The sequence below is a fragment of the Marmota flaviventris genome, chromosome 3, assembly GCF_047511675.1.
Source record: "Marmota flaviventris isolate mMarFla1 chromosome 3, mMarFla1.hap1, whole genome shotgun sequence".
Lineage (NCBI taxonomy): Eukaryota > Metazoa > Chordata > Mammalia > Rodentia > Sciuridae > Marmota > Marmota flaviventris.
Window position 1 is genome coordinate 61,755,932 of NC_092500.1, and position 9,577 is coordinate 61,765,508.

Sequence of the window (9,577 nt, forward strand, 5' to 3'; positions counted from 1 at the left end):
ATGTATGTATTTAAATGCATAGATGAGTATGTACTTGTTTGTAACTAGTATATGTCTATATCTAGGAAGAATTTATTATTTGAAATTTGTGCTATTAGCCTGAGCAAAAGTAAAAAAATAAAGCAAAATCCAAGAGGTAAGTTTGATGGTATAGAAAAGAAAAGTAATTTTTTTCATTACTCCTTTTTTATTAAATAATGTTCATAAGAATATTGGTATCTTGAAATTTGCCTCAGAACATTGTTTCTTTCAACTTTTAGATATTGAGGATGCAGGAGTGGAATGCCACATGAAACTTTAGAAGGCATACACTAGTTATAAGCATGTACATACATTTATGCAATTATATGCATATACAAATATATTAACAGTTGCACATATGTACACACACATAGCATGTGTGTGTGTGTGTGTATATATATTCAATTTAAGGAATTGAATGTGCCATTAAATATACTCATACAGTTTCTAACTTTCACATAGTTCCTAATATCAATCCTTTTCTTACAGATGATACTTTGTCCAACACTCTATAAACAATACTTCAAATGGCAATTAATTTCATTTGGCTGTCCAACCAAAAATCTTTTTCTTTTGTAGTTCTGGGGATTGAACCCAGGGGCTTGTGCATATAAGGCAAGCACTCTACCAACCGAGCTGTGTCTCCAGCCCCCAAAACCTTATTTATAGAAATTGATCATTTTTTTTGTGCTTCCCAGCAAACCTTTCCTTGTTATTTCACACATTTCCACCTCTTTCTTCATAGATTGAATGGTATTAATTAGTTTATTTTTGGAAGATTTTGAAGATAGCATTATTAAATGAATGTACCTTCCACAGTTCCCTTAGCATCTTGTGAATTAGAGATAAAGAAAAAATATTTTTAATGAATGCATAAAAATATTATAGAAAGTCGCTACAGAGACCTGGAAATTACCACCACCATTCCTGAGTTATGAAATTGCTTCTAATAAAAAAGACAAATGTGGTTTACTTTTTTGGGGGTGTGGGGGTGGGGCAATTAACCACATTCCCAGTCCTATTTTGTATTTTATTTAGAGACAGGGCCTCACTGAGTTGCTTATTGCCTCACTAAGTTGCTGAGGCTGGTCTTGAACTTGGAATCTTTCTGCCTCAGCCTCCCCAGCTGCTGGGATTACAGGCCTGCACCACCACACCCAGCATGGTTTACTTTTATAGAAGCATAAATAAATAGATTACTTTAGAAAAATATTGCTGGACATCCTGGCTCATGCCTGTAATCACAGTAGCTCGGGAAGCTAAGGCAGGATGATCACAAGTTTTAAGCTAGCCTGGGGAACTCAGTGAGACCCTGTCTCAAAAAATAAAAAGGGCTGGGGGATGTGTCTCAGTAGTTGGTGCCCTGGGTTCAATCCCTGGTACCAAAACCAAAAACAACCAAAAAAAGAGAGTGGGGTGGGGGATAAAGGAAGGAAGGAAGGAAGGAAGGAAGGAAGGAAGGAAGGAAGGAAGGAAGGAAGGAAGAATTAGGTATTTATTCTTAACTTAAGGGAATTTAATTAAGCACAAATTGAGATAGAAAATGTTATGCGAGGTTAAAAAATATTGCATATCTTGTTTTTCTGTTCTAATTAAATTATCTGTTTATTTGTTCCACCTTTCCAACTGTACATATATAGATGCATGCATGCATGCATACACACACAAACACACCCCCCTACACACACACACACACACACACACACACACACACAATTAAGACTCTTCCAAAATTGTTTGGTTGTATGATTCTTGCTTAGATTTCATGAGTAATAAGATATCAATATCTAGTTCTATTTCTCTCTCTCTCTCTCTCTCTCTCTCTCTCTCTCTCTCTCTCTCTCTCTCTCCTTGTCTCTTTCTCTCAGTTTTTTCTTGCAGTATCTGTGCTCAAACCTAGGGCCTCATGCATTCTTGACAAGTGTTGTACCACTGAGCTGGATCCTAGTGCCAGATCTTAATGATTATAACTCTGTTTTAGCCAATCACCACCTGTTATAATCTCAAGTGATTAAATGCTCCATGAATGATTGTTGCTCTGTTGAGAGTATACTGAGGAATGTTCCATGGAAATGTGAATTAAGGAAGTTCCAATATGCAGTAATATTAAGGAGTTTTCATTCTTAGTAACCATTTAACTTTGCTAGAATAAACTTCCAAGATGATTATTCACTAATGAAATCAATGACTATTTAGATCAGATGCCATTTTTGTAACACACAAACAATATTGTGCTAATGTCATATGATTACAAAAACAATATGAGACAGATGTATTTTGGGAGAATGTTACATAAATGTGATTTCCCTATGCTTGAAGGAAAAGGGTTCTGTGAAATATGATAGTGTGAACAATAAAAATGACTATAATAATTTCTTGAAAGTCTGCGAAAATGACCTCCAATATGTGTCTGATGCATTTTTCATAAGATCTCAATTAGCCATCAGAATTTCACATAATAATATTTTGTAATAATATTTCACCTGTGAACATAAAGTTGACCTTTTAATAATTCTGGGGTTAGGATTGTTGAATCCCTGCACCATTGAAAATCCATGGATACCTTTGACTCCCCCAAAGATTAATTACTAATAGCCTATTGTTGACTGGAAGCCTTACTGAGGACATGAACAGTCAATTAACACAAACGGATCATGAGGAGATAAATAGCACCATATGGTGTTTTAAGGGGGTACTTGCAATACTTGAGCTTCCATTTAAAATAGCAACAAGAGATGGCTATGAAATTAGTACAGTATTGTAGTATATACTACAGTCCATTTTGTGCATCTTTACTTGTGATTACATGTCTCCTCCCTGTAAAGAGCACCATATATTGTGTTTATATACAGAATTTCTGATAGATTTTAACTTTATGTAATAGATTTGTATATGTTTTGTGGTAGTATGAACAATAAAATGACTATAATAATTTATTGACTATTATCTAAATATTATCTACATATATTTTTTGAATTCATGATATAGCTTTATTTTAATTTTTTTAATATTTCTAGGCTATGTTGTTTGTCTGCAAGTTTTTTTCAAACTTTCACAAATCTCCAAAATATGAATGTAAGTGGACCCAGGCAGTTCAAATCCATGTTATTCTAAGGTCAATTGCATTAATTTAGGAAGAATTTATGGTAATTTATTGTATTTATATTTATTGACTATTAGAGTCAGCTTCTTCACATGTTTTTGATAGTCAATATGGTCAATTTTCCCTTACTTTCTTTTTCTAATCTGTATCATCTAACTACAGTTTATATGTATTTACTCAACATTGCTATATTGTTTTTTCCATACTCATGATTTTCAGTTTTCATTTCTGCTTACTTATTATAATCTTACAAAGTATTTTTTTTTTATTTTCAAATTTCCTTAATAAAAAAATCTTGATCAAATACTCAAGGCATCATAGAAAATTTTGAGGATAACCTGATATTTGCAGTAAATTTAAAAAAAAAAAAGAAAAGAAAAAAGTGTGTGTGGGCAGCAAGAAATACCTCACAATGACAAGAAATAGTGAAAATGTGATGGGCAAAGTAAAGAGTAAAGATACCAGAGTCAAGGTTCTTAGTTAATTCTTTAAGAGTAATAAGGGAGAATATATTGATTCCCCAATGCTGTCCAAAAAAATTCACTGCATTAAGGGAAATGTCCCATAATCTGGGTTTTCCAATGCATTACCCACTAACCACATTTGACTATTGAGAACTTGAAATGTAATTAACAAAACAGAGGAATAGAATTTGCATCCAAATTAATTTTAATTAACTCATATTTTAATTTAAATTATAACACCTGCAACTTACACTGTACAATTTACACAGAAAGAATGACATCTGCTTATCAATCAAATTATAGTTAGAATTGCAATTATAAAGCACAGGGCATTATAGAAATTTACCAGAGTTTCGAGAAACTCAAAGGATGAAATATAGCTATAAAGACAGTAAAATTAGAGTAGAATTGATGGATGAGTAGTAGTGAATGAAGGCAGGCATGGCATGTGTGAACATTCAGAGGGAAAAGAGAAGGTATCTGCTTCTTAATAAAAAAAAAAAATAACAAGAGCAGATATCCTGGAACAGAAAAAGTGAGGAGAGAGGGTAGATGGTATGAAGTGAGTCTGAAATGGCAGGAGGACAACAGGCCCTTGCAAAAAAGAATTTTTCTCCCCAGAAAAGAAAGAAGTTTAAGTATCTCAGATCCATTTTATATTTCAACTTATCTAGTTCCTTCCTCACCTGTAAGATTTTATATGGATCTTATTAGTGAAAACTTGGGGGTAAAAGTGTTGCTAACAGAAGATACAAGTGACTTTGGTGCTTTTGATAACTCACTGTCCAGACTCTCATATTGTTTATATAGACCTTGAAGTTGTTAGGGAAGTTGGCCATCCATTGAAAAGAAAACAAAAATAGATCCATATATCACAGAGGAATAAGTTCTGGGGCTGAGGGTGACGATGAGTTACAGAGCACTTGCTCTATAAAATCCTAGGGTTGATCCCCAGCACTGCAATAGAAAAAGAAAAAAAAAGGGGGGGGGGTCTTGGTTGGATTAATGATATGGATGTCAAAACCCTTTGCATAGGAGTATTAAATTTATATGAATATAAATTTTTATATAAATTGGAGGTATATACAGAAGGATGTCCTTAGAAAAATATACCACCAAGAATCTGTAAATCTAACTACATGTATTAATTGCCTAACTAATTAATCAATTGCCTAATCTTTTTTTAGTCAAACTGCACTGTAAAAAAGTCAAAACATAACATGAGCTCTGAAAACATGTTGCAACAGATGAAACACAGCATTATACATAAACATCTTCTACTAATAAAACAATAAGCTCAATAAAAAATGAATACAAAATACCCAATTCATGGACAAGAAAAACAAATATTTAAAATATTCAGTCTCTATCAGTTGGAAATGTACAATTTTTTAAATATATAACACTTATATACTAAACATTTATATACCTTTTCTACTCTGCTAAGCACTTTCATGCATCTCTCATTTAATTATTACAGTATCCTATGAGTTAAAACTACCAATCTTTTCATTTTATGCATAGGAAAACTGATACTAAGAAAGGTCAAATAGTGGGGTGTGGTGGCACAAGTTTGGGAGGCTGAGGCAGGAGGATTGTGACTTCAAAGCCAGCCAGCCTCAGCAGAAGTGAGGCTCTAAGTAACTCAGTGAGACCTTGTCTCTCAATAAAGTACGAAAAAGTGCTGGGGATGTGGCTCAATGGTTGAGTGCCCCTGAGATATATATATATATATATATATATATATATATATATATATATATATATATACTCACTCCCTTAAAAAAAACAGACAGGTCAAATAAATTTTGCAAGTTTGCTAAGAAAATGGATCTCTTTAACCTCAAAACCATCCAGGCACTGTGATCTGGTCCATATGATATTACCTTTATCATTGAATTAATTAGAGTATCATTTTTGTCCGCTTGTAAAACCTAAGTGATTTATAACATCCAGTGTTGGTTAGGATGCAATGAAAAAGATTCATTCTTTCCTGTAGTGGAGAAATGATGAAGTATCAAAAAGTTATACCAATATTTGTACAGATGCAAAAAAACGTACAAGAATGTACTGTAGCATCATTACTAATGTTATAAAATTAATGACAACATAACCCCTATTTTTAAGCCAACAATTAAATTATTACATTATAAATAAGTCCCCTCTGCTGTTCTATCCAATTGTTACAGAAGGATAAGTTCTCTCTGGATAACTTGATAAGGAATAATTTCCAGTAAACATTATTAACTAAAAAAAAAAAAAACAACCTAGGAAAGTTGCAGAATAAGAATATACTGTGTTGTAAAACTGCATTAGTGTATAAAGAAAAAATTCTATGAGTGTAAATGTGGCTGTGTTTTTAGGATGATACAAAAAACAAAATGTATAAAATATTATTTATGCTGGTTAATTCATAGATTTGAAAGAAATGAAAGCTTGTTTGCAAATGTATGTACCATTCCACAGGTTACTTTATAGTAGGGTGACAATCGATTCTCATAATTAACCATGTATTAACTTTAACATTAAAAATTAAAAGCTAAAGTTGAAGTACTCTTCTGTTGTAGAAGGACATAATAACTTTATTTATTTATTTTTGTGGCTCTGAGTATCGAATCAGGGCCTCACACATGCTAGGTAAGCGCTATACCACTAGGCCCGAACCCCAGCCCCACTTTTCTGATTTTTAGAGAATTTAAAATCCTTTCTTTAGTCATTCATTCTGCTCTGTGCTGGCACAGATATGTCAATGAATACAATAGGGGTACCATCCACTGTTGAGTTCCTTAGTCCTGGATTTAGCTAACCCCCAAGGAATTGAGAATACATTATCTCCTGAGGGTAGCCTAAGTCCATGTGCATATTAAGAAAAGTAGGGACAGCCAAAGGGAAACCAGGTTGGTTGTACCAGATGACTAGAACTCTTTTGCTCTAAGGCTTGACTCTCCAGAAAGGTACACCATGTCACCACTTTATCTCAACTTGAATGCTTCTGTTCTTCAATCTAGCCTCTCAAGGGGTCATACAGTTCACAGAGAAGGTAAAGTGGAGTTATTTTGTGTGATACTCAATCTTTATCTTCTGCAGAGAACTTTGAAATGTTTTACCTTTATAGTATGTTGAAGCAGTAATCCGTGAAAATTCACATAGAGAACCCTCAGGTTTGCAGGAGTAGGTTTTGGAGTTCAGGTCAGAGAAATGTGTCAGTTTATGTGGAAACATAAAGGATATAAAAGAGGAACTCATTTTTTTTTTAAATATACTTGAGGCTGACAGAAAACTTACATGGTATTCAGCCTAAACTTTCTCTGTGTGAGAGGCTTTTGGGTAACAGAGGAAAGGGTGAGCAAAAAACAAAACAAACAAAAACAAAACAAAACAAAAATAAAAACAAAATTGAAGTGTGTTATAAATGCATTAAATTTTGCATTTTAATAAAATCAAGAAAAATTTGGATTTTGTTTCTGATTATTATCATTAGACACATCAGAAAATATGTTCCATTTTTTTAATAAATTTATTTTTTATCTTATATGAAAGCTTATTTTATTGGAATAAATAACAAGGATGCTGAAATTACCACTTTAACATAAATGTTATTGTTAATTTTACATTTTAATATGTTTCAACCTTTGTTCAAACCACAGTAATAATTTCTGCCTCTGAGTTGCTGGTTTTGCTATATATTCATGACAAGTATATGCAAATTCCCAAGGGAAAATAATACTGATTGTCAGAAAAATAAAATCAAAAGAAGAAAAAAATGCACAATATCAGCATTGATACTTATCACCTGCTGAGTTGTCCCATGTATGCTACACAGAGAAAGAATTACAACAAATATATGAGAACTTTCATCACAGACATGATGCTGACTGCTAGGGAGACAGAGAACAGGACAGATAGAAGTCCTCTAAGTTATATTGTGGAGAATGTGATTTCTATAAAGTAAATCCTAGAGGAAATTATATTTATTCTGATTGTTTAGCCTTGTGGAGAGGAGGCAATGCCATATTTTGGAATCAGAAAACTCCTTAAAATTTCTGTTGTCTCCTCAGGAAAGTTGAAGAGTAAAAGGACAAAGTTAATATAATAAAAATTTAAAACTCAGTTGCTAATTTAAATAAAGGGTATAAAATGATATAAAGCATTAGTAGATTGTAAATCTATGCATATTATTGAGCTCTACCTCTATGTTCACCAATTTCTCTGGCCTCTGTTTTTCTTCCCATAAATTTAAAACTTTTGTTTACAACCAAGATAACTCTAGTTCTATATTTCTGTGATTGAAACTCATTTATCCCCATGGTTATGGGAATGAATGTTGAAAAGTATATATATATTGAGAATAAAAATAATCATAAAATCTATTTAAGTTTAGTGACTGTGATTAGGTCACCAATTCCCACCAATCAATTTTCTAAGTTTATCAGAATCAACCCCAAAATTAAATAATTCAGGCCTAAAAGTACATAAGCTTGGAAACTGGAAGACAGTGCCTCAATTGTCAAACTACAAATGTATTTGATAAATGTTATTGTAGAAATCAGTAATTCCAAGACATACTGCACATACAGAAAATTTGAAAATACTTTGAGGTTTGATGTAAATTTAGTGACAAAGGGACTTAAAATATGTCAGTGATCCATGTTTGATTTCAACTGAAGATATGTGTATATTTTCTGTATTAATAGTAATGAGTAAATATCACAAAATTCTTATAAGAAAAATGTCAATGGAGATATTAATATCACATATAAATTTTCAATATTTTAATGCCAAACTTTGCTATATATTTTCTTTGTTTTTCACCAATAGACTTTGTTGGAAGAAAAAAAAATCAGAATGAGAAACCACACAATGATTAAAGAGTTTATACTCTTGGGCATATCAGACAACCCAGAGCTTCAGGTTATAATGTTTATCTTTTTATTCATAACTTATTTATTAAGCATCACTGGAAACCTAACCATCATCATTCTCACCTTGCTGGACTCACATCTAAAGACCCCTATGTATTTCTTCTTCCGGAATTTCTCCTTCTTGGAAATTCCATTCACCAGTGTTTCCATCCCCAGATTTTTGGGATCAATAATTACTAAAGTCAAGACTATTTCCTATAACAACTGTTTAGCTCAATTATATTTCTTCATCTCCATGGGTGTGTCTGAATTTTTCCTTCTAACTGCTACGTCCTATGATCGCTATTTCGCCATCTGCAAGCCACTGCATTACACCACCATCATGAATAAGAAAGTCTGCTCCCTTCTTGTCTTTGGTTCATGGCTGGCAGGATTTCTGACCATTTTTCCACTACTTATGCTCTTCCTCAGGTTAGATTTCTGTGCTTCCAATGTCATCAATCACTTCTCTTGTGACTACTTCCCCATCTTGCAACTCTCGTGCTCAGATACATGGCTTTTAGAGAAAATTGGCTTTTACTTTGCCTTTGTTACTCTTCTCTTCACTTTAGCGTTGGTGATTCTGTCCTACATATGCATCATTAGCACCATTCTGAGAATCCCATCTGGCAGTCAGAGGAAAAAGGCTTTCTCCACTTGTTCCTCTCACATGATTGTCATCTCCATCTCTTATGGAAGCTGCATATTCATGTATGTCAAGCCTTCAGCAAAAGAAAGAGCATCACTGACCAAAGGAGTAGCTCTCCTCAACACTACTGTTGCTCCCATGTTGAACCCTTTTATTTACACTTTGAGGAACCAGCAAGTTAAACAAAGCTTTAAACACTTGGTTCATAAGGTAGTATTTTACAGAAGCAAATGAATGTATGCATTGACCTAAATGAGTGCCATGGTGAAGATTCAACCAGGGAAATGAAACTTTACTTCTCCTCTATCTTTCTGTATCTAAAGCCCAGCTACCTGCACTGCTGAGCCCCTTGGCTTCAGCTTTCTTTTTAACCTGCAAGTAACCATGTTGTTTTGCCCTTTGAAGCTATCTGTAAATTCCATGTAATCACTGATTTACA

At 33.3% G+C, this 9,577-nt stretch overlaps 1 protein-coding gene across 1 annotated transcript; it reads left to right on the forward strand.

The window, feature by feature from the left end:
• Positions 1 to 8,433: 8,433 nt before the first annotated feature.
• LOC114080623 (olfactory receptor 6C3-like) lies at positions 8,434 to 9,372 on the forward strand. Its single transcript, XM_027922183.2, has one exon. It carries the CDS (start codon positions 8,434 to 8,436, stop codon positions 9,370 to 9,372), a length of 939 nt encoding a protein of 312 aa, XP_027777984.2.
• The last annotated feature ends 205 nt before the right edge of the window (positions 9,373 to 9,577 follow it).